At 38.8% G+C, this 25,437-nt stretch overlaps 1 protein-coding gene across 4 annotated transcripts in view; it reads left to right on the top strand.

Annotated features, from left to right (window-relative positions):
- The window catches only part of SMARCC1 (SWI/SNF related, matrix associated, actin dependent regulator of chromatin subfamily c member 1), a 201,888-nt gene that overhangs the window by 42,887 nt on the left and 133,564 nt on the right, over window positions 1-25,437 (top strand). For all 4 annotated transcript variants that reach the window (XM_042978828.1, XM_042978827.1, XM_042978826.1 and 1 more), the window contains exons 3-5: window positions 14,684-14,769; window positions 23,392-23,473; window positions 24,593-24,685. In XM_042978828.1, coding sequence (XP_042834762.1) covers window positions 14,684-14,769; window positions 23,392-23,473; window positions 24,593-24,685 — 261 coding nt within the window. The remainder of the gene's footprint in view (window positions 1-14,683; window positions 14,770-23,391; window positions 23,474-24,592; window positions 24,686-25,437) is intronic.

The raw sequence follows: 25,437 nt of genomic DNA, 5'->3' as shown, positions 1-25,437 counted from the left end.
TTTGATACTTGATTTATTTTTGAGAGAGAGAGAACGTGCACTCAAGCAGGAGAGGGGCAGGGAGAGGGAAACAGGATCTGAAGCGGGCTCTGCACTTCAGTACAGAGCCCGATGTGGGCTTGAACTCATAAACTATGAGATCATGACTTGAGCTGGAGTCTGATGCTTAACCTACTGAGCCACCCAGGCGCCGTATTAAACTTTCTGTTTTAACAGCCCATTGATATCTCAGGTATAATTGAGAATAGGAGATAGTGTATGTTTTTTTACTGGTCTTTCAGTAAATGTATTTAGTTTGCTTATATTTTTGTTATCCAGACATTTTATTTATTTATTTATTTATTTATTTATTTATTTATTTATATTTTTTAATGTTTATTTTTGAGAGAGAGAGACCGAGCATGAGCTAGGGAGGGGGAGAGAGAGGGAGAAACAGAACTCAGAACTCAAAGCAGGCTCCAGGCTCTGAGCTGTGAGCACAGAGCCCGATACGGGGCTTAAGCTCACGAACTACGAGATCATGACCTGAGCCGAAGTTGGACGCTTAACTGATTAAACCACCTAGGTACCCTCCAGACATTTATTTAGTCAGATAAAGAATTGTGGTATTTAAAAAGAAAATTTTTTCTAACGTTTATTTTTGAGAGAGAGAGAGAGAGAGCATAAGGCAGAGGCAGAAAGAGAGGGAGACACAGAATCCAAAGAAGGCTCCAGGCTCTGAGCTGTCAGCATAGAGCCTGACATGGGGCTCGAACCCACGAACCGTGAGATCATGACCTGAGCTGAAGTTGGCACCTGACCGACTGAGCCACCCAGGCACCCCAAGAATTGTTTTTTGTTTTTAAGTAATCTCTACCTCCAACATGAGGAAATCTCTACCCTCAGTATGGGGCTTGAACTCACAATCCTAAGATCAAGAGTCACATGCTCTATTGACTGAACCAGCCAAGCATAGAATTGTGTTTTTTGAATCAAGTTAGGAAGCTTTCACTTGTAGTGATAAGAAATTTAGTCAAGTGTTCTTCTAGTACTTGTATGGTTTCATTTTTTACACTTAATTCTCATCTGTTTAGAATTTGTCTTGGTATTCAGTGTGAGCGATGGATCCATTTTTTTTCTTGTGATTATTTGGTTACCCCCGTGACATTAAAAAGTGCTTCTTTTCCCCCATTGATTAGAACTCAACAAGTAGGTCTGAAGCATTTGGTTATTTACCAAGTTGTGAGAATTTAAAGAGCAGGGTGGTGTATTGTCTGTCCTCAGGGGGCTCATACTCTAGTGAGCTGAATGAATAAAGCCTTTGACTTTCCTGGTGATCTCAGGTAATGTTTTCCAGGGGAAAGGACATTTGAATTTGAGACCTGAGAGTTGAGTATGAGTTCTTCAGGGAAATGCTGGAGGATGGAATTTTCAGGTAGTGATAGCAACATGTAAAAGCATAAAGGCTTGAGAAAATGTGGTACTTTACCGTTGCAGATAATTCAAGATTAAAACTGAGGACAATAGATAGAGAAATGGGCTAGAATCAGTCTTAATAGGCCAAGTTTACTATGCTGGATGTGTGGTCTTTATCTCGAAAGTGACGGGGAACCACACAAGAGAGAGAGTGGAAGGTGGCTTAGTTGATTCTGGGTTTTAGGAAAATCCCACAGGCTTCAGTGTGAAGAATGGATTGGAAGCTGTTGAGATTGGAGGCTTTGAAAGTTTTGCATGAAGAATCTGCTCTCATAATCCACTATAATGACAACCTGCAGAGCAAGCAGTGGATTTAAAGAGGACAGAAAGGAATTGAAAGAGTTTAAGGGGACAGAACTTGGTAATACTTTGGTGGGGGCAGTATAGGGGCTGGAAAAAGAAAGAATTTACTAAGGTGACTGTACCAAGCATTCAGACACCCTTAGTACTAAGGGGAAAGCCAGAGTAAAAGCAGGTTTCTAGGGAAAGGTACTCAATTTAGTTTTAATTGTGTTAGGGTTGGTTCTCCTATAGGCACCTTGGGTTTAGAAATTCTGTAGGTACTAGGAAATGAGATCTGGAATTTAGACTACGGGGTTGAATTAGAAGAGATTTGGGTACTGGGTACTGGTTGAATTTGCAGTTGTAGAGCAAGATCATTCCTTCTGTTTTGATTTACTTTTTAACTTTATCCTTTTGATATACTTATATTTTAATGTGTGATTTAAGTTACATATACATGATGTATTAGCATTGTATAAGTGCATGTATATAATTTATGGATAGATTTTTAGGTGTTAGAGGTATATGCTCACTTTTTACTAATGGGAATTACTCAACTGGATAATCAGTGTATTTCATTTTGTGAACTGTGTGACTAACTGAAATTTTTTTTGGTGACTTTTGTAAATTTAAAATTATTTCAAAGTAAAAATTTTGCAAGAATAGTACAAAGAACTTTCATTTTCCCTTGATTCAGAACCTCTGATTGTTAACATGTTACAATTGCTTTATCATTCTCTTTTAGTTTATGTGTATCTGTATTTTTTTCCTGAATCATTTGAAAGGTTCATATTCCTTTACCTCTAGTTACGTGAGATTTTAGTTCTTATTCTTGTATATTATGAACCAGGTTAGAATTATTAAATCAGGGGCTATTTGAAGTTATCATTTAAAACCGTGTAACATGGGGTGCTTGGGTGGCTCAGTCGATTCAGCGTCTCTTGATTTCAGTTTAGGTCCTGATCTCACTCTCGGTTCATGAGTTTGAGCCCTGAGTTGGGCTTGTGCTGACAGTGCAAAGCCTGCTTAGGAGTCTCTCTTTTCCTCCCCTTGTCACACTCTCTCTCAAAATAAGTAAATAGTCTTAAAAAAACAAAACACTGTAACATAATACATAGAGATTGCACTTTATCAAGTATAACATCGTTTAGAATAAAATTTATAGATAACATTACATGAAGTATTTTATATAATGTGATTCACATTATGATTATATGAATGGTCTTAAAAAATAGTATCTACAGGAGGCTTTATTTATGGGATGTTTAACTCTTGGGAACTAAACCATTATTTTTTTCCAGATTAAAGATTAGGGAAGAGTATTTTTAGGCATAAGCCATAAATAAAAATAATTCATGGCTTAGTGCCAGTGGGACCAGATGTACTTCTCTTCCTCTTAAAATAGTGTTTAGCATTTAGCATTTTTTCAAATGAAAGGGATTGATGTAACGTGTAATGGTGTCAAGCAAAAGTGGATGAGAGAGGCAATGAAGCCAAGAACGTTTTAGTGGAACATGTCAGCTACTTAACCTTAAAAGTTTTTTTTCTTCTCTTTTTTTCTTTCTGAATAAATAGTACTGGTGTGGATGAGAGAGGCAATGAAGCCAAGAACGTTTTAGTGGAACATGTCAGCTACTTAACCTTAAAAGTTTTTTTTCTTCTCTTTTTTTCTTTCTGAATAAATAGTACTGGTGTAAGAGTTCACTATTTGGACTAATTTTTTTTTTTTTTTAATCAAAGTGGAACTTTATATACTAACGTCTTAAGTCATACCAGATATTAAACAGCTGGCTCAGTGTAGGGTATGTCCTATATAATGCTAAACTGAGATGTAAGAGGATTTAGAGAAAATTTAAGGATTTATAAGGCTAAAAATATGTTGTATAGGCAGGGGTACCTTCCTGGCTCAGTTAGTAGAACATGTGAGTCTTGATCTTGGGGTTGTGAATTTGAGCCCCACATTGGGCATGGAGCCTACTTAAAAGATAATATGTTGTATAGACAAACAGCATGAATTGAAACAGAAGAAAAAAGTGTTCTTACCTCCACCACAAGTAAAAATTCTTGTTTTTCTATAATCTCTTCAAGGCTCAGTGCATGTGCATACATAATATAGTGATAAAGATAGGTTAGAGCCAGTTTTGTAATCTGCTTTTTAAAAAATAGATTATAAGGGTCTATATTTAAAAACAACAAAGCTCTAAGACTTGGAGGACTACTATAAGGTCAAATCAGAGTCTAAAGTAGTGGAAGATTTTTTTTTTGTTTAAAGATTTACTTATTCTTGAGAGAGAGAGCACAAGTGAGGAAGGGGCGGGGGCGGGGGGACAGAAGATCTAAGTGGGCTCTGCGGTGACAGCAGCAACCTTGATGTGCGGCTTGAACTCACGAGCCATGAGATCATGACCTGAGCCAAAGTTGGATGCTCAACCAACTGAGCCACACAGGTGCCCCAAGTAGCAGAAGATTTTGAATATGTTCATGAGATGTTCAAAATTTTCAACTTACCATTACTCTTAAAAAAATTAATGATTTCATTTGCAACTATAACCTGACTACACCCTGCCATTCATTAACTACACCCTGCCATTCCATTAACTTCGGAGTGGAGAGACTACCGTTGGGAACGTGGAACTAGAAAGAAATCTTAAGTGTTTTATATGTATTGGAAGTTAGTTCTTTAAGTTTGTAGCTTAGACCTCTGTCTGATGAAAGTGGAATGTAAGTAACTAAGTGAAATGATGTGGGATATTTACTTTGTGGAGCAATCAATGATTTACTTTAATTTTGCTTTTCTTTATAGGGATCACCATGTTTGTATGCATCTCTAAAGAGAATCGTGTAGTCTTGGTGGTCTTTGAATTTTATAGGAATAGAATCATAAGTATTCCTCTGTGTTGTGAGCCTTGGAGGCAGTATTTGTAAACATGAAAAAACAAGTTGAGCCAAACATGAGGGAGACAGTCCAATTGAGCTGTTCAACCGTGTACCTGTAGATAGTACAATTTACTGTAGATAAAAGGATAAGTCTGAAACTAGTCCATTCTCTTCTCACCCTTGTAATTCATCTGCAAGGGCAGTGAGCCACTGATCTGGCATGACTGGTCAGAGCTCAGTGGACTGCAGAGTATGGGCTTTTAGAGCCAGGATCTGTAGGCCAGGCTGAGGACATGCTGGGCCAGGTGTTGACCACAGCTCCAGAAAACTATAGGACCAGTATTAATGGCAGGCCTATAGTCCCATCCATACTGTGTGGATACACAAGTAGAAACCTTAGTTTAGTGGCATTGTATTTCTGATTTGTCTGGGTGATGCTTTGTTTATTTTTTACCTGTTTTTTTTCCCCCCTTTGACTTTTTTTTTCCCTTTTCTCTCTTTTCCCTCTTTTCCCATAATGTTTATCTCTCTAGCTTTACTGAGGTATATGTCTGATTGATGTATTATAAATGGCACATATTTAAAATAATGATGAGTTCAAGGTAATGAACATTTCCATCACCCCCAAAAGTTTCCTTGTAAGCCATCTTCCACCCAGTCCTCTGGCAACCAGTGACACTACAGATTCATTTACAGCTTCATCAAAAAACATGTTTTTAAAGATCTTTTTTTTTTAATGTTTATTTTTGAGAGAGCACACACATGAGTGGGGGAAGGGCAGAGAGATAGGAAGACAGAGGATCCCAGGCAGGCTCCGTGCTGTCAGCACAGAGCCTGATGCGCGGCTCAAACCGTGAGACTGTGACCTGATCTGAAATCAAGAGTCTGACGTTTAACCGACTGAGCCACTGAGGCACCCCAGATTCAGGAAATTTATATAAGTAGAATCACATAATACACTTTTTTTGCCTCGGTTCTTTTACTCATCATAATGGATTTTGAGATGGGCGTTATCTGTGTTCTACGTATTATTTTCCCCCTTTTTTTTTTGAGAGAAGATCGCGTGAGTGGGGAAGGGGGAGAGAGAGAATCCCAAGTAGGCTCCATGCTGTCAGCGCAGAGCCCAGTGTGGGACTCAATCTCACAGCCTGCAGAATCATGACCGGAGTTGAAATCAGGAGTCAGATGCTTAACTGACTCAGCCAGCCAGGTGCTCCAAATCACAGTTCATTTATCCCTTTACTGTTTAATGGACATTTGGGTTGTTTCCAGCATTGTAAGTAAAGCTGCCATCATTGTTAATGTTCACATCTTTTTGTGGACATGTTTTCATTTCTCCTAGGTAAATAATCTAGGAGTAGAACGTTTGGGTCATAGAATTGATAGCGTTCAACTTCTGAAGTAACTGCCATACTGTTTTCTCAAGTGGTTGTATCATTTTACATACCACCTGGCAGTGCATGAGAGTTCCAGTTCCTTTGTATTCTTGTCAACAGTGGGTATGATTAATCTTCATAATTTAAAAAAAAATTTTTTTTTAGTGTTTATTCATTTTTGAGACATAGTGAGAGAGTGCGAGCAGGGGAGGGGCAGAGAGAGAGGGAGACACAGGAACTGAAGCAGGCTCTGGGTTCTTAGCTGTCAGCACAGAGCCCGATGCGGGGCTTGTACCCACGAACCGTGAGATTATGACCTGAGCTGCAGTCAGATGCTTAACTGACTGAGCCACCCATGGGGCCCCTTTCTCAATTTTTAAACAAATTTTAACTCCAGTGTAGTTAACATGCAGTGTTATATTAGTTTCAGGTGTACAATATACTGATTCAACAATTCTATACATTACTCAGTGCTCATCATTATAAATGTACCTTAATCCCCATCACCTGTTTCACCCATCCCCCCCCCCACCTCTCTAGTAACCATCAGTTAGTTCTCTGTAGTTAAGAGTCTGTTTCTTGGTTTGTCTCTCTCTTTCTCCCTCCCTCCCTCCCTCCCTTTTTTTCTTCTTTGTTTTGTTTCTTAAATTCTACTTATGAGTGAAATCATATATTTGTTTTTCTCTAACTTATTTTACTTAGCATAATAGTCTCTATCTCTATCCATGTCATTGCAAATGGCAACATTCTTTATCCGTTCATCTTTTGATGGACACTTGGGCTGCTTCCATAGTTTGGCTTTTGTAGGTAATGCTGCAGTAAACATAGGGGTGCATACATCCTTTCAGTGTTTTTGTCTTCTTTGGGTAAATACCCAATAGTGGAATTACTGGATCATAGGGTAATTCTCTCTTTTTTTCAAGTTTATTTATTTGAGAGAGCATGTGAGTGCAAGCCAGGGAGGGGCAGAGAGAAAGAGCGAGAATCCCAAGTAGGTTCCATGCTGTCAGTGCAGAGCCAGATGCTGGCTCAAATTTACAAACCTTGAGGTTATGACTTGAGCGGAAATCAAGAGTCGGGACACTTAACTGACTGAGCTACCCAGGTGCCCCAGGGTAGTTCTACTTTTAACTTTTTAAAAAAATAAATTTATTTTTATTTAATTTTTAATTTTTTACAGAGAGTGAGGGGGAGAGGGGTAGAGAGGAAAGGAGAGAATCTTAAGCAGTCTCCATGCTCAGTATGGAGTTGGATCTCATGACCCTGAGATCATGACCTGAGCCAAAATCGAGTCAGATGCTTAACCAACTGCGCCACCCAGGCACCCCGTCGTTTTTACCTTTTTAAGGAAGCTCTATACTATTTAACATAGTGGCTGCACCAGTTTGCGTTCCCAACAGTGTGCATCCTCACCAACAATTGTTTCTCATTTTTTTTAAAAGGAGTTTTTCTTATGTGTCCTGTGTCAGAAATATTTATTGCAAATACCCTCTTGGTAGCTTATTTTTTTTTCCCTCAGGATATTTTTGGGTGAACAGGGGTTCTTAGTTGTAATATAGAGCAGATATCAGTAAACTTTTTCTGTAAAAGGCCAAATGGTAAATAGTTTTATCTGTAAAAGGTCAGATAGTAAATATGTAGTCTTTGCTGCAGCTTCTCATCTTTGCTCTTGTGTGAACATAGCCACAGACAATGAGCATGGACTTTTCTCCAATAAAACTTTATTTACATAAACAAAAGCAGGCTGGATTTGGCCTGTGGGCCACAGTTTGCCAATCCCTGACATAGAGTAATTTATGAGATTTTTTTTTTTATGATTAATGCTTTTTATGCACCTCCCCCTTTTTTTTTTATTTGAGAGAGAGAGAGAGAGACTAGGGGAGAAGGGTGCAGAGAGAGAGAGAGAGAGAGAGAATATATCCCAAGCAGGCTCCATGCTTAGCATGGAGCCCAGGGCTTGATCTCCCAACCCTGCAATCATGACCTGAGTGAGCCAAAGTCAAGAGTGGGATACTCAACTGACTGAGCCACCTAAGTGCCCCTTTTTTAAAGAAATCTGTGCCTACTCCAAAGTCATAAATATATTTGTGTTTTCTTTTAGAAGCTTTATTGTCTTACCTTTCACCTTTACAGCTGTAATCCATCTAGAATTGTTCTCTGCATTATGTGAGGTAGGGTCAGCATTCCTTTTTTTTTTCTTTTAAACCTGTTCATCTCCAGCTGTGGCTCATATATTTTGGTGTGTGATGTTTTCACTGTCATTTAGTTCTATTTTCTTCTTCTTCTTTTTTTTTTTTTTTTTTTTTTTTTTTTTTTTTTAATTTTTTAATGTGTAGGGGCACCTGGGTGGCTCAGTTGGTTAAGTGTGCGACTTTGGCTCAGGTCATGATCTCACGGTTTGTGGGTTCGAGCCCCACATCGGGCTCTGTGCTGACAGCTCAGAGTCTGGAGCCTGTTTCAAATTCCGTGTCTCCCTCTCTCTCTGCCCCTCCCCCACTCGTGCTCTGTCTCCCTCTGTCTCAAAAATAAACAAACATTAAAAAAAATTTAAATTTTTTAATGTGTATTTTTGAGAGAGAGTGCATGCGTTACGTGGCCGCAAGCAGGGGAGGGGCAGAGAGAGAGGAAGACAAAGAATCCGAAGCAGGCTCTGGGCTCTGAGCTGCCAGCACAGAGCCCGATGGGGGCTCGAACTCACAAACCATGAGATCATGACCTGAGCTTAAGTTGGACGCTTAACCGACTGACCCTCCCAGGCACCTCAGTTCTAAAGTATTTTCTAATTTGTTTTGATTTCTCTTTCAATCCTTGCATTATTATTTCAAAAGATAATTGGAATGATTGGTTTTTTCTTATTAAAATTTCTAATTTGATTACATTAAGAACATGTAATATTTTTTGTAACTTACTAAGATTATTGATGTTGAAAAATCTGTCAGTCCAGTTTTTTGTTTTTGTTTTTAGGTACTCTCAAAATTGATATGCTTCTTGAAGCTAAGGGTTTAAGTCCTTAACAGTTTTAGGGAGCCTGGGTGTCTCCCTCTCTCTCTGCCCCTCCCTGTTCGTATTCTGCCTGTCTCTCTCAAAAATAAACATTAAAAAAAAAAAAAAGTCCTTCACAGTTTCTAAGAAATTTTAAACTTTACTCTTCTGTGTGTGGTTGTCTAGTCTATATAACCTGACAGGTGTGCTTTTACTTTCATTGCATGTTTATGTGCCAGAAGTTACATGTATTTATTTTTCAAATCTTTCTCTTCAGTGTTTTTAAAAAAAATTTTTTTTTAAAGTTTATTTAGTTTTGAGAGAGACAGAGCACGAGTGGGGGAAAGGCAGAGAGAGAGGGACACAGAATATGAAGAAGGCTCCAGGGGGCGCCTGGGTGGCTCAGTTGGTTAAGTGTCAGGCTTCGGCTCAGGTCATGATCTCTTGGTTTGTGAGTTTGAACCCTGCGTCAGGCTCTGTGCTGATAGCTCAAAGCCTGGAGCCTGCTTCAGATTCTGTGTCTCTCCCATCTCTTGGCCCCTCCCCTGCTCATGCTCTGTGTCTCTCTGTCTCTCAATAATAAATAAACGTTAAAAAAAAAAAAAAAAAAAAAAAGAAGGTTCCAGGCTCCGAGCTGTCATCACAGAGCCTGATGTGGGGCTCGACCTCACGAACCGTGAGATCATGACTTGAGCCAAAGTTGGTTGCTTAGCCAACTAAGCCACCCAGGCACCCCTCTTTAGTGTTTTTAATCATTCTATATATTCCAGTTATACAAATCCTGTCATTTTGTTCTATTATCTGAAATACTAGGATTCTTCTTTTTTGTTGTTGATGTAAAGGAAAAAAAAGTTTTTGTGTATTTGAATTTTGGAATGTCAGCACTTCCTTCAGTGGAATTTTACCTGGGAATCCTGTTGGTCTGGGCTGAGAATTTGCTCTTTAAGGCACTTCAGAGGACCTGCTAAATTTAGGCCCAATTCTTATGTTAATTTGGTGTGGACTTCCTAACTGAGTGGTTAGTTAAGTTCCAAACTCAAATTGTCTTGAGATGGAAGCTTGTTATCCTCTTTGAATTTTGGCTGGCAGATATTTTTTTCCAATGTATGCTTTCCCTACTGATGCAACATTTTGATAGCCCTGCTTCTTCGTGTGTGTGGCGGATGATTGTTTTAGTTCTAATGTCCTCCCTTGCTTAGGTCTATTCCTGCACCATCATGTTGATGAATAGACCAGACCATGGTATTATGTGTGTGTGTTCTCCCTACCCATGTATACATCCTCATCCTCCTCTTTTTTCCAGTTGTTAGCACTACCTTGTCTTTAATAAATAAGCCAAAGAAATAAGGACACTGTGGCACAGATTTTAAGCACTTCTAAGTATCGCAGTTAAATTTATCCTTTCTCCATTTCATCAGCTCAGCAGAATTTTTGGTGGACTATAATTAGGCAGGATGAGACCACTTACATACATCCAGAATAAGATTAGATTAAATTTCCCAGTTAGTTAACCAGAGATGGAACAGCTTATCAAAAGCAGTGTAGTCACATAGCTGGGAATAGAAGCAACCTATTAGAGCTGTCCTTGACCCCCAGTCTCTGATTGGGGTGTGTAGCTGCTGAGATAACTTACACAAAGTGGCATCTCGCTGGCTCTGGAAAGCTCAAGTTTGGGTATCCTCTTGTCCTTTTATTCTTTAAGTTTTTCAGCACTAATCAAGAGGAATTTACAATTAACAACTCATGCTTCTCTTGTGTTTGAATAACATCCAGTGTCATTGAGGGCAAGGCCTCTTCATTCAGGGTGGCGGTGGTTGGGATGAGGGTTGAGTGAGGAAATACAGTTAGGGTCCAGTAGGGGTGCCTGGGAATTCTCCTGTGTCTGCTTCCAGCTTTCCATCCCCTGACTCTGATCTGCTTTTTTACCCTGGTGATTTTGATACTGAGCTTATCATTAGAACCAGAATCCCAAATCCATTTCCATGCTAGCACTAGGAATCCTTGACGTGTGGTGAGTGTCCCTTTTTGGGTTTTTTTGCCACACCTTTACAGATGTTTTCCTTTTTGTGCTTGTTACTGGAACTAGTGCCGTTGACAGGTTCCTGAGCTTCCCTCTTGCCCTTTATTCAGATGTTACTTCTGGAAAATTGGAAGTCTCAGTTTCTACTTCTTCAGTCATCACTTGTTCCTGTGGTGGTTGATAGAAGTTACTGTGTCTGTCGTAAGCATGTATCTGATAATAATGTTCTGGTCTGATCGATATGTAGCACGACTATGAACTTTTAAATGATCATAGTACACTTGAACTGTTGAGAAAAGTTTTATGGAGTACCTGTATTAGCAGGCACTTTGCTGAATACTGATGTTAAATATTTGAATAAGACACTGCTCCTGTCCTTAAGGACTTCATATTACAGATAAATCTACAGTCATTTCAGTATTCTGCTGTGAGTGGTTTGCATATGTACTGTAGTGATATGCATGTGTGGTTGGAAAGAGCATTTTAGTCTAGTCTCTAGGGGTTCAGGGAAGGCTTGGAGGAGAACTAATTTCATCCTACTCTTGAAGATACCTCCCAGCATATTATTCTCATTTAAGATGCCAAAACTACAAAATTGTAATAACTTGTGCATTTTCTCAAATAAATAACATGTTGTCAGTGATAAGAATTGCACCTGGATGTATTTAAGAATATGTAATGCAACATTTGGGATGTACTGGGAATTAATTGTGTTGGGCAAGATATTAGGAACTCCAACTCATGTATTTAAAAAGCAAAAGGATAACCAGAATGACTTGGAGGGCTTACTTTTAGCTTAATTTGGGAGAGCTCATCTTAATGATTCTTCTTAATAGTTTTCATTTATTAAAAAAATTTTTTTAATGTTTATTTTCGAGAGAGAGAGAGCACATGAATGAGGGAAGGACAGAGAGAGAGGGAGGGAGACAGAGAATCTGAAGCAGGCTCCATGCTGTCAGTGCAAAGCCCGATGTGGGGATTGAACCCTTGGACTGTGAGATTATGACTTGAGCTGATGTTGGACGCTCAATTGAATGAGACACCCAGGCACCCTGATAGTTTTTAAAGATGTTATTTAATTTTCACTGCAGTGAAAATATTTTAATTGTTTTTTAAAACATTTTTCAACTGCCATAGCATTTTTTTTTGCCATAGTATTTTATTTTTTTAATTTATTATTATTTTTTTAATGTTTATTTATTTTTGAGAGAGAGAAAGAGACAGAATGCAAGCAGGGGAGGGGCAGAGAGAGAATGGGAGACACAGAATCTGAAACAGACTCCAGGCTCTGAGCTGTCGACACAGACCTGATTCGGGGCTCAAACTCACAAACCATGAGATCATGACCTGAGCTGAGGTCAGATGCTTAACCTACTGAGCCACCCATGCTCCCCTTAATTATTTTTAAAAAATGTTTATTCATTTTGAGAGAGAGGGCATGAGCGAGTATGGGGTAGGAGAAGGGAGAGAGGGAGAGAGACATTCCCAAGCAGGCTCTGCAATGGCAGCTCAAAGCCCGATGAAGAGCTCAATCCCACGAACCATTAGATCATAATAACCTGAGCTGACACCAAGAATCAGATGCTCAACTGACTGAGCCAACCAGGCACCCCTAAAATATTTTAATTGCTTTTAAGTGTGTAGTTCAGTGACATTATTATTATATTCACATTGTAGTCCAACAGTTACTACCATCCATCTCCAGAACTTTGTCATTTTTCCAAATTGAAACTCTCTGGGGTGCCTGGTGCCTCAGTTGGTTAAGTGTCTGACTACGGCTCAGGTCATGATCTCATGGTTTGTGGCTTTGAGCCCCACGTTGGGCTTTGCACTGACAGCTTGGAGCCTGCTTTGGATTCTTGGTCTCCTTCTGTCTTTGCCCCTCCTCTGCTTGCATGTGCACTCTCTCTCTCTCTCTCAAAACTAAATCAGTAAAATTAAGGAAAAAAAAGAGAAAGAAACTGTGTACTCATTAAATAGAAACTCCCAGGGGCACCTGGGCAGCTCAGTCGGTTAAGTGTCTGACTTCGGCTCAGGTCATGATCTCGCGGTTTGTGAGTTCGAGCCCCGCATCTGGCTCTGTGCTGACAGCTCAGAGCCTGAATCTGCTTGGGTTCTGTGTCTCTGTCTGCCCCTCCCCTGCTCATGCTCTGTCTCTCTCTGTCTCTCAATAATAAATAAACGTTAAGAAAAAATTTAAAAAAATTGTAACTCCTCATTCCTCCCTCTCCCCAACCCCTAGCAAACGCCATTCTGTTTTTTGTCTTCTTAATATTTGACATCATGCTGTTCTTTTTATTATATTATTTTGTAAGAATCATTTTCAAGGAAAAAATGCAGGGTGTATTTTTTTTCTATTTTAATGTATCTTTTAAAAAAAATGTTTACCTATTTTGAGAGAGAGCAAACGGGAAGAGCAGAGAGAGGGAGTGAGAGAATCCCAAGCAATCTCCGTGCTGTCAGCTCATAGCCCAATGCGAGGCTCATACACACAAACTGAAATCATGACCTGAGCCGAAATCAAGAGTTAGATTTTTTAAAATTAAAAAAAAATTTTTTTAATGTTTTATTTATTCTTGAGCGAGAGACAGAGCACGAGTGGGGGAGGGGCAGAGCGAGAGAGGGACACAGAATCCAAAGCAGGCTCTAGGCTCTGAGCTGTCAGCACAGAGCCCGACGTGGGGCTCAAACTCACAAGCTGTGAGATCATGACCTGAGCCGAAGTTGGACACTTAACCGACTAAGCCACCCAGGCACCCCTGGAGTTAGATTCTTAACAGGAGCCACCTAGGTGCCTTTGCATGGTGTATTTCTAATATTTTCATCTTACTAGCCTATTTGATGATCAGTTTATATGAAACTTTTACTTCCATAATATGGAAGTCATTCAGCATTTGAACTATTTGAGCTTTACTTTTATAATCCATAAAGTGCACCTCTCTGAAATTGTACAGATTTCAGCTATGGGTTTACATATAATTTATAGTTATACCATGTTTCAGTGGTCATTAAAATATTATAGCAAGAGTTCAGTTATAATTTTTGTATAAAGTCAGGAATTGGGGAAAAAAAGTCTAACATATACTAATATTTTCTTATTCTATAGTAAAATTGTTGTTGGAAATTGTTACTAGAATTTTATAATTTTAAAAATCAGGTTTTAATTAATTAATGAAGTTTATTTTGAGAGCAAAAGAGTGAACAGTGGAGAGGCAGAGAGAGAGGATCCTAAGCAAGCTCCATACTGTCAGCTTAGAACTGATGCGGGGCTCAATCTCATGAACCATGAGATCATCACCTGAGCTGAAATTATTCAGGAGTTGGACGCTTAACCAACTGAGCCACCCAGGCACCCTAAAAAATCAGATTTTACATTTACTAACGGAATTTGTAGTATATCACTATTCTGTCCATTACTGTTTCCTGCTGAAACATTTTGCCTGTTGTAAATCTTGTTTTTCAGTGACTTTGCTTAAAGAATAAAATGTTAGTTGAATTAAAAAAATTTTTAATCCACTTTTGGGAAAATTTCTTTATAAAACCTTATTTGGTTCCAGGAATTATTTAAGGAAGTTATTAAGTTTGCAGTTGTTGATATCTTTTGCATTTATAAAACTTTGAATTCAGACATACTCAGAGTAATCTTGTCACAACTTTTATTTTTCTCATGTGTAACTTGTATCATTTTTAGGCAAAATGTTTCATGGATTTCAAAGCTGGAGGCACCTTGTGTCACATTCTTGGGGCTGCTTACAAGTATAAAAATGAACAGGGATGGTAAGTTTTTGTGTTACTTTGTATGTTTTATGTGTTATTTAAGTTATTTAATGTTAAATCCTCTTCCTTCTTTGTGTGATGTTAGAGAATTTTATAAGCACATTATAATTTGCAAAGTGAAAGTTTTATCTGGTATTCGAATTTACTTTGTTCCTACATCCAGGAAAAATATCAGACAACTGTTGCACTTGTTAGGTAAGTTATTTCTCATGTATGGTTGTATCTATATAATAGATGAATGTGCACTGTTAGCAAATTTGAAGGTAGGCTCATTGTGAAATGTATGAACATGTATTGTGAACTTAAGTTGTGCCGAAAGATAGTTTTTTTTTAATGTTTATGTATTTTTGAGAGACAGCGTGAGTAGGGGAGGGGAAGAGTGAGGGAGATGCAGAATCTGAAGCATGCTTTACGCTCTGAGCTGTCAGCACAGAACCCGATGTGAGGCTCGGACCCATGAGCTGTGAGGTCGTGACCTGAGCCGAAATCGGATGCCCAACTGACTGAGCCACCCAGGCACCCCCAAAAGATAGCAATGTTAACTGCTATGGTGAACACTTTGCTGATGAACATTTCTTCAGAATGAGAGATGTGTAATGTGTGTCCTCAGGATAGGAATGAAAGGAAGCTGGCTCCGGAGCATGGTTACTAGGGCAGTGATGCAGCGAGGAGGGGAATTGCTGTTGCTTCTCCCTACATTCTTCTTTTTCCCTTTTCTCACACTGTCTCTCTGGTGCTTGCTTTCTTTTCTCTCTTGAACTCTGGGGTTTTTGCCATCTCTTTGTGGGAAGTTGAGCTGCTGAGACTAGTGAGTGTTTCAAGGTGATGGTTCTGAGTTAAGGAGGGTAGGGAGTCCTTTCTCTGGCAGAGGGTAAGGGGATGCTGGAGTATATAGACTCGAAGTCGTTTCGTGATTTTAGTTGTGTTGTCTGTGTGCAGTTCAATCTTAGCATCTTTCCAGGAGGATACTCCTGTAAAGTTAAGCTAATCCGGTGTTTTACGGCTGGGAAATGTAAATAAGTGTCCACATCAACAAGTAGTACAAGTTTACAAGTAAATTATTTACAATAATTTGTATATCTGCCAAACTTTTTATGTATAGGTGGGTGTTTAATGGATACTGGTTAATTGATGAAACGAGCATGAGGGTGTTGTCATCGGAAGTAGCTTTCTGTTTTGCAGCTCTGCTTCTGGCTGTGGTACTGTAACTCTCACAGGGTGTTCCCGAGCTAGGACTGACAGCCTGTCGGACTGCTGTCATCCATGGTCTGTTCCCTACTGTTTGCTCTAGATTCCTAGATGGAACTCTCTTCTTAATTTCTTGATCAGCTTGTGTCCCAAATCCTGACCTGGACTCGAAGAGGACAGTCCCACAGTGAAATGACTTCTCCTAAGTCACATGTTACAGAACTTGCTTTGTGTGTCAGTATAGTAGAATACTTTTATGTGGAAGGATTTGAGGTGGTTTAGAAGGATATGTAAAATAAAATGTCCTTAAATTAAAAGAAGGTCCGAAAAAGAAGGAAAGGATAAAATTAAGAGACTTTAAGAGGAGTGAGGAATAAGAATTTTCCCAAAACTTTTACTCAGATTGTACCAAAATCTTCCCCTTTGGGGCGTAATTAGACACTTAACTGCAATGCACACCTTTCCCCACCTCCTGTGACTTACACACTTGCAGTGAATGGATCTCTTACACTCTGACAGTACATATTTTAGTAACCACCCACCCATTTGGAGTCTGAATGGCCTGTCAACTTGACAGTGTCTGAAGTTTCCTCACACACAGCATTAGCCCTGTGAACCTAGTTTGTGTCCTCTGGAACCTCACAGTCTGGCTCCAGAGTTTGCTCATTTCCTTCTTTCAGCCAAACACTCTGCCTCTTGTTTCTGTTTGGTTCTTTCTTGCTTCCTGCTGTCTTTTAGCTTTCAGTGATGTCCAGCTGGAGTATCATTTATGTGGTTGAGTAGAAACACCAGATAATTATTAGCATCTCTGTGAATAGACCACACAGATTAAGATTCCAGAGTGTTTGAGTTTGATCTTTCTGGGTGTCTGTTTTTATTTGTTTGTTTGTTTATTGAGAGAGCAAATGCAAGCAGGGAGGGTTGGGGCTGGGGGGAGAATCTTAAGTAAGCTCCAAGGTAAGTGTGGAGCCTGATGCTGGGCTTGATGTCACAAACCGTGAGATCACTATCTGAGTCGAAATCAAGAGTTAGACGTTTAACTGACTGAGCCACCCAGGTGTCCCAAAAGAGGTTATTGATTGAAAATGTTTTGTTTGTGTTTTGTTAGCTTTTTTTTTTTTTTTACATGTTTATTTACTTTTTGAGAGAGAGAGAGAAAACAGAGCTTGAGCAGGGGAGGGGCAGAAATAGAGAGGGAGACACAGAATCTGAAGCAGGCTCCAGGCTTTGCACTATTAGCACAGAGCCTGATGCAGGGCTGGAACCCAGAACTGTGAGATCATGACCTGAGCTGAAGTTGGACGCTTAACCACCTGAGCCACCAGGTTCACCTGTTTTATTAGTTTTTTGTTTTTTTTTTTTTAATCTATTTTGAGAGAGAGAAAGTGCATACAGGCGAGTTGGGGAGGGGAGGGGCGGGGCGGGGGAGGGGGAGCATTGCAGAGCCTGACCCGGGGCTCAATCCCACAAACTGAGATCATGACCTGAGCCAAAATCAAGGGTCAGATGCTTAACCAGCTGAGCCACTCAGGCGTCCTGTGTTTTATTAGTTTTGCTTGGCAGTAGTGAACTAGGCTTAGCATAAAGTTAAGGCTGTGTCTTAACTTTAGAAGTGGCCTTTTTTCCCCCTATGACATGATTTGCTGCTGACCTTCATTTCTTGCAGACAAGCTCAGACCTACTTTTCTTTCTACCTTAAGACTTGGTTGTTCAGCTTTTATCTCCCCCACACCCTAAAGTCTCCTTTTGATTTTTGTTTTTCAGATATTACCACAAAAAGTTAGTCTCTGCTAGTGGCTTTTAAACTTTAGGAATCCCTTGGAGTACTTTTTTTTTTTCCTTTTTTAAAAAAAATATTTATTTTTGGGAGAGGAAGAGTGTAAGCATGAGAGGAGGAGGGGCGGGGGGTGGTGGGGACAGAGGATCTGAAGTGGGCTCTGCTCTGACAGCAGTGAGCCTGACATGGTGCCTGTACCCATGAACTACGAGATCATGATATGAGCCAAAGTTGGACACTCAACTGACTCAGTCACCCACTGCACCAGAGTACTTTTAATTAATTATTATCTTTTAAGGTTTATTTTCATCAGAGAGAGAGAGAGCATGTGTGTGAGAGAGGGAAAGAGAGAGAAAGTGGGAGAGAGAGAATCCCGAGCAGGGGATTCTGATTGTCAGCACAGAGCCCCCTGCAGGGCTCGATCTCAGGAATCTTGAGATCATGACCTGTGCCGAAATCGAGAGTTGGATGCTTAACTCAGGCGACCCCACTTGAAATATCTTTAAAAAATACTGATGACTGGGCTTCATGACATACATTATTAACTACTAAGTGTGGTGTGAAAACTGAGAATCTGCGTTTTCAAAAAGCGCTCTCTGTGGTCCTCAGGCCTTACTTTGATACATGTTGGTCAGTGAGATTGTCATTTTAGCACAAACATGGTTTGGATCTTTTGTGAAGAATTATCCATTTTTAAAAAATTTAAATCCAAGTTAGTTAACATATAGTGTAATAATGATTTCAGGAATAGAATTTAGTGATTCATCACTTACATGTAACACCCAGTGCTCATCCTTAATGCTTGTCCTTAATGCCCATCACCCATTTCGCCCAGGCATCCTGTCTTGCCTTTTAGAAGTTTGCTTCGGAAGCCCTTCACACCCCTTTCGCAGGAGTTAAACTCATTCTCCAGGATCCATTGTTAATTATTTTTATTCAGACTGGATTTTCTGTATGTAGCTGAGAATGAGAAGAGAGCATCCCTGACTAGTCACAAGAGTCAGCAAAATGAGAGCAATACAGCTAATGAAGGCCCTTTAGACACAGTATGTAATGCTTCAGGTTGAAAGGCTGCTAGGAGACATTGCCCAGCAGATTGCCAGAGGAAAACAAAGCAGAAGACTCATTAATTATTAAATTCTCAGTGGACAGCTCATATTTACAGTCTAAGTGACCAAAGGTTTTATTTATTATTTATTTTTTTACATGACCAAAGGTTTTAAAAGGTAGAGAGAAACATGTTCATTTGTTGCCTTTTCTATAGGGCTGCATTAAGATTCAAAAAGTCTTTGTAGGGGGGTGCCTGGATGGCTGTCAGTAGACCACGCGACTTTTGGTGTCATGGTCATGGGTTCAAACCTCATGTTGAGTGTGGAGCCTGTTTAATTAAAAAACAAGCCCCAAAAGACTTTATAATTTTAGTTTTTTAGTTTGTATTTCTCTTGTGGGTAAGTTTGAGCATCTAGATTTCTATATTGTAAAAAGTAAAGCTTATTTAAATATTCTTGTTAATTTCAAAGTAAGATTAAATCTTTCAACTAAAGGTTATACCATATTTACCTGACTTCATTTCAGGTTTTTTTTTTTAGTTAAAAAATTTTTTAAAAATATTTATTTGAGAGAGGGAGAGAGCGAGCAAGCGAGCATGAGCTAGGGAGAGGGGCACAGCGACAGAGAGAAGACCCTAAATAAGGTCCACACTTAGCATGGAGCCTGATGCGGGGCTTGATCTTCCAACCATGAGATCATGATCTGAGATGAAATCAAGAGTCGGATGCCTGACTGACTAAGCCCCCAGGTGCCCCAAATACCTCTTTTGCTTACATAGCATGCTGCTGAATCAGGAAAGCTTTCATCTGTCATGTTATTAAGTCATTGTCTGGCAAACCATTTGAGTTATTTATTGTAGAAAATATTATTTATTGTGGAAAATATAAACTATATGTAAAAGCAGAGAGAATAATACAGTGAATTGTCATTTACTTTCATCTCCTTTATATAATTTCATCTAGATATATTAGTAATTTCTGTGCCCAACGTGGGGCTTGAACTCATGACCCCAAGATCAAGAGTCACATGCTTTACTGACTAAGCCAGCCAGGTGCCCTTATTAAAAAGCATAGGATTGGTTTATTTTTTTATTTTTTTTAGTGTTTATTTATTTTTGAGAGAGAGACAGAGTGCAAGTGGGGGGAGTGGCAAAGAGAGAGGGAGACACAGGATCGGAAACAGGCTCCAGACTCCCAAGCTGTCAGCACAGAGTCCAATGTGGGGCTCAAACTCATGAACTAGGAGATAATGACCTGAGCCGAAGTTGGACGCTTAAACCGACTGAGCCACCCAGGCACCCAAATGTAGGACTTTTTTGAAGAGCATAATAATGTACTGTTATCAACTAAGAAAATTATCAATAATTTTTCAGTGTTATAGGGGCACCTGGGTGGCTAAGTCAGTTAAACAACCGACTCCTGGTTTTGGCTCAGGTCATGATCTCGTGGTTTGTGACTTCAAGCCCTGCATTCGGCTTCACACTGACAGTATGGAGCCTGCTTGAAATTCTCTCTCTCCCTCTCTCTCTGCCCCTCCCCTTCTTGCTCTTTCTGTCTCTCTATCAAAATAAATAAGCTTAAAAAAAAAATTTCAGTGTTATTAAATACCCCCTTAGTGTTCAAGTTTCCCTGATTATCTCATGGATGGTATTCAAACAAGAGTCATATATGGCATTTGGTTGATATGACTAAGTCTCTTTAAGAAAATTAATAGTTTTCCATTTGCTCTTATCCTTCCAAGTTTTGTTTTTGTTTTTTTTTTTTTACAGAAACAAATTTTCTTATAGAATGTTCTGTATTCTAAATTTTGCTGATATGTCCCTAGTTTATTATTTACCATAGTCTTTCTAAATTTCTAGAAATGTGGTAGTTAGAAGCTTAGTCTGATTTTTTTTTGTTTTGTTTTTGGCAACAGTACTTCATAGACACTGTGGTGTTCCTTTCTCTGGAGACATATAGTATCTTGTTTCTGCTTTAATAGACAGAAGCTGATGTTCAGTGCCTAGAATCATGCTATCATTACAATGTTATTAAGTGGTAGTGTTCATATTTTGAAAAAAAAAATAGAAAAGAGATATTGTAGGGGTGCCTGAATGGCTCAGTCGGTTAAGTGTCTGACTTCGGCTCAGGTCATGATCTCGTGGTTCACAAGTTCGAGCCCTGTGTGGGACTCTGTGTTGACAGCTCAGAGCCTGGAGCCTGGTTCAGATTCTTTGTCTCCCTTTTTCTCTGCCCCCTCCCCCACTCATATTCTCTCTCTCTCTCTCTCTCTCTCTCTAAGATAAAACACTTTAAAAAATTTTTAAAGGTAGATATTATAATGTATAGATACAGCTCCTTATTTTTTAGTAATTTTTTGTAAGACTGTTATTCTCTCATTCCTTCTTCACTTACTGGAATACTGAGAAATTTAACTCACCAATAATCAGAAAGCTAGAATAAATTCTTGATTCTTTCTCTATTACCAGATGCATTTAGCTTTTCATCTTCATTTGCAGGTAAATCCAGGCAACCCTATTTTAATCTGTTTAACGGCTACTTTCAAACTATTTCTCAGATTTCTAGGAGAGATAATTTCCTTTAGCCTCATTTATTTCTTAAATTTTTCTGTTTTTTAGCATTTATTTTTTGAGAGGCAGAGATCAAGCATGAGCGGGGGAGGGGGGGACAGAAAGAGAGGGTGTCCGAGACTCCAAAGCAGGCTCCAGTCTCTGAGCTGTCTGCACAGAGCCCGACGCGGGGCTTGAACTCACAAACCATGAGATCATGACCTGAGCCGAAGTCGGACACTTAACCGACTGAGCCACCCAGGTGCATCAGCCTCATTTATTTATTTAGTAAGGAAGCAGTTTATGAATAACGAAATGGGTTAAGTAAGCCACTCTGAAGTGAGACATTTTTAGACATAGTTCTTTTGTTATCAGAAGCCTATTTGTGACCCCTTCTTTAGAAAGGGGAGACACTCACATGTCTCTCCTTTTGTTTTGCTGAAAGAACCCCTGTCTGCTCTAATAGGGTTGTCCTAATTAGTCGTGTGTTTTTCTTTTGTTCTGCCAGTTAATGGAAATTGCTTGGAAGAGGTTAGGAAAGGAGAATACTAAACAACTCCAAAAATGGAGTTTAAGAAAAAGTTCTGTGTACCAAGGTTAAATCAAGATATAGTTACTTGGGACAAAGGTCTCTCTTACATGTAAATGCCATTTTTGAAGCTGCAACTACTTCTATTCTGAATTACCTGTTTCTGGGCTTTAGTGGACACTTTGCTTAATTTCCGAATTGGAATTCTTCAGGAAACATTTCAGTCTTGTCCTAGCACACTAATGAAAAAGTCATAATAAATATTAGACCTTAGCCATAATAAAAATTTCCTGAATGGTTTGCTTTATAAAGCCACACATTCTGTTAGCCAGTAAGGATACATAGGACAATTTTCCAAAAAACCTGGTCTTTGCTCTGAAGGCATCTAATGAGATGTCTTACAAACAAGATGATTCTGTTGTGGGCCTGTAACAGCAGTGTGCACAGGATATATTAGGAACATGACAGAAGACAGGAATAACTTCGTAGGGAAAATGGCTTGTGATAGGCCCTGGAGGTGATAGTATCAGGTCCATGGAGTAGGTAGTGACATCCAAGAAAGGCCGCAGAGTGGGGAAAAATGGTTGGAAGTGTGGGGAGCATTTCCAGGATAAAACAGGATGATCTGAGAGAGCATGAGCTCTAGATGCAGATTGCCTAATCCTAGCTAGCACATGGTAGTAATGATTTAAGAATGTTATAACCGTAGTTTAACATTGATTAATCACTTAGAGACTAAGCATAAATACTGTCTCAAGCCCTTAGCATGTGTACCTAATTTAACCTTCACAAAAACCTTATGGGCCATTGTTACTCATGAAGAAATTGATCCTTGGATTAGTAAATCACTCCAGACTACATAAATAAAAATGGGGTCAGGATTAGAACCCAAAGCAGTTTGACTCCACAGTGCACACGCTCTCAATCACTGAGCAAAATTAAAGTTAGTGTTGAATAAAAAATAGGGAAAAAGAAACATTCAGATTTGTAAAAATTGAATCATGTGGAAGTGACTGAGAATAGGCAGACAATAGCAGAATGTTATGCTTGGGTACTTACATAAAAAGACATCAAGAAAAGAGAAAAGGTAAATAGATGAATTTTACCACATTTAGGGCAATAGTAGGCTCAAAGAGAGCACAGACACTGTTGAATTTGAACAAATGACTTTGAAGCACATATAAAGTAGATAAACTTTCCTTACACTTAAAGAATGGTATAGTAGTTCACTGTCTTTAGATCTGTGGGTTCCTATTCTTTATGGTGTAAAATATTTTAGATTTAAGGGTAATGGGATACTTCATGGAATTAGTACTTCATTTTGACTGGAGTGGATCTTAATGTCACAACATTTAATATTTTATGATGTTGACCTTGCTTTCTTACACTACTGAGAAAATACCCTCATATGGTTTTAGAGTGCTATTTTAATTTCTGAATCTTTGCAAATTTGTTTTTGTTGAGTGCTAAAACTAAGTTTTCACTTTTGTTTAAGGTAGAGAACAAATTAATGATTTTCTTCTCTTTTAGGCGTAGGTTTGATCTACAGAATCCATCTCGAATGGATCGTAACGTTGAAATGTTTATGAATATTGAAAAAACATTGGTGCAGGTAACTCAGGAAGTTAAATTATTAAAATTTTTTTCCTTTAATATACTTTCAGTTCTGTGATTGGCTTTATTGGATTGCCAAAAGATCAAAGGAAGAAAAAATTTCTGAAATCTATTGTTCCATTATTTTTATGGGTTTTGGGGGATTAGAGCTATAAAATATGACTAAAACTTGTCATTTATAGAATATTGATCCTAAACTTCTGACAAAAGAATCTATGGTATTTTCTTTATTTCAACTAATCCATTATTTGAATCTCTTTCATATTTAACATAAACACTCTCAATCTACTGGTCACTCATTTATACAGCCCTTTTCTTTGGATATGTTTCATGGTTGTGCCATTAATATAGATCTTATTTCCCCAAGTGGATATAACATGGAAGAGAGAACACTTAATTTTCTTCTTTTCTTTCCTAATATTTTTATTGATTGGTAGTTTTTAATGATCACTGAACTGAATTAGCCTTCCTGGGGAAAAGCAGCTGGCAAGCATTCACTAGGTATTATTAGAAACTTAATGCCTGAAACTTGTCTCACAGATGAAATAACTGTTTTTTGGTTAGTACGTTGATTTTTGGTGATGATTTGAGGAGTTAAAATATGCATGTTGTAATCACTGCTATTTGTAAGGTTAGAAATGGGAAAAAGAGCTATAATCTATAGCCTTTGTTTTTTAAGTAACTTATACAATGAGCCAAAATGGACATCTCCCCCTGAGCCCTACCCCCCCCCCCCCACCAGTTAAAGGTGTAGGTGGAAACTACGTTAGATTTGGGCTGTTAACGTCAGTTCAGGTAAGATTGGCTATAGGAGTACCAATATGTCAGGGTGGTACCTTAATGAAAAATATGATGAATTTCTTTAGGTTGTGATTCCCAACATTTTTTGTCTGAGTGTACTTAGCTGCAGAGAAAGGATCTGGGGATAACATTAAGTGGCCTGCTGAACACTTAGCTTTTATATTGAGATGAGACTTCTGCAGTCTATTTTAAAAAACATCTTCCTATTTTAAGCACTGTGGCTTTGAATGTCAATTTTTGCCATTAGGGAATTCATGAGTAATGTGATATCATTTCAAAACCAAGAGAATTGCAAAATCTCTTTTTTCTTCCTCAGAGCAATTGTCTGACCAGACCCAGCATCTACCTCATTCCAGACATTGATCTGAAGTTGGCTAACAAATTGAAAGATATCATCAAACGACATCAGGTAATAGACATGATCACTTCAGAAAAGTGTGTAGTAGTAAGCTTCTTATAAATCTCAATTATAATGTCTTTTAGTTTCTGTATGTGTCTGCTTTAAATGAGTTATCTCTTTTTGGTTCTTACAGTACCAAGTTTTTTTCTCTTCCACTCACCTCTAATTCTTAGCCTAGACTAGCATTTTCCTATTTAACATTATTGAGGTACAGTTGACACATAACATTGTGGAAGTTTAAGGTGTACCATGTGGTGATTTGATGCACATGTATATCCAAGATTAGCATTTAATAGTCATTGGTAGGGAGTTATTATAGTCTTATTGTGAAATGTGCTTATGTAATTTAAAGAGACTGTGGTCTGAATCACAGAGTAGGAGTTGATGACATAGTTGTTGGTAGGATATCAAATATTGTTTCCAGTAAACCTGTCTTCCCTCATTGCCTGCCCCTTTGATATGTGTTGTATTTATATATGCGAACTGGAAAATTGTTTTCCTCATAAGCTTACTTTGTTTTGATTCACACGTACCAGTGCTATCTTCGGACATCTTTCTCTCCCTCCTTGAGCCTCATGTTAGGTTGAGACCTAGGGTATTTACTGCATGTAGGTTTGTGACTACACATGGCTGAACTGTAAGCAAACCCTTATCATGGTAAACTAGCTGAGGACAACCAGATGCTGTTTCCAAAACAACATTTGAGTGACAAAGTGTTACTAATCCTTAGGGTTAGTTGAGAAGCCTCCTGAAATAATCTT

Source organism: Panthera tigris, chromosome A2 (genome assembly GCF_018350195.1).
Source record: "Panthera tigris isolate Pti1 chromosome A2, P.tigris_Pti1_mat1.1, whole genome shotgun sequence".
Taxonomy (NCBI): domain Eukaryota; kingdom Metazoa; phylum Chordata; class Mammalia; order Carnivora; family Felidae; genus Panthera; species Panthera tigris.
The sequence above is the reverse complement of the archived record's forward strand: the minus strand, read 5'-3'. Positions and strand labels throughout refer to the sequence as shown.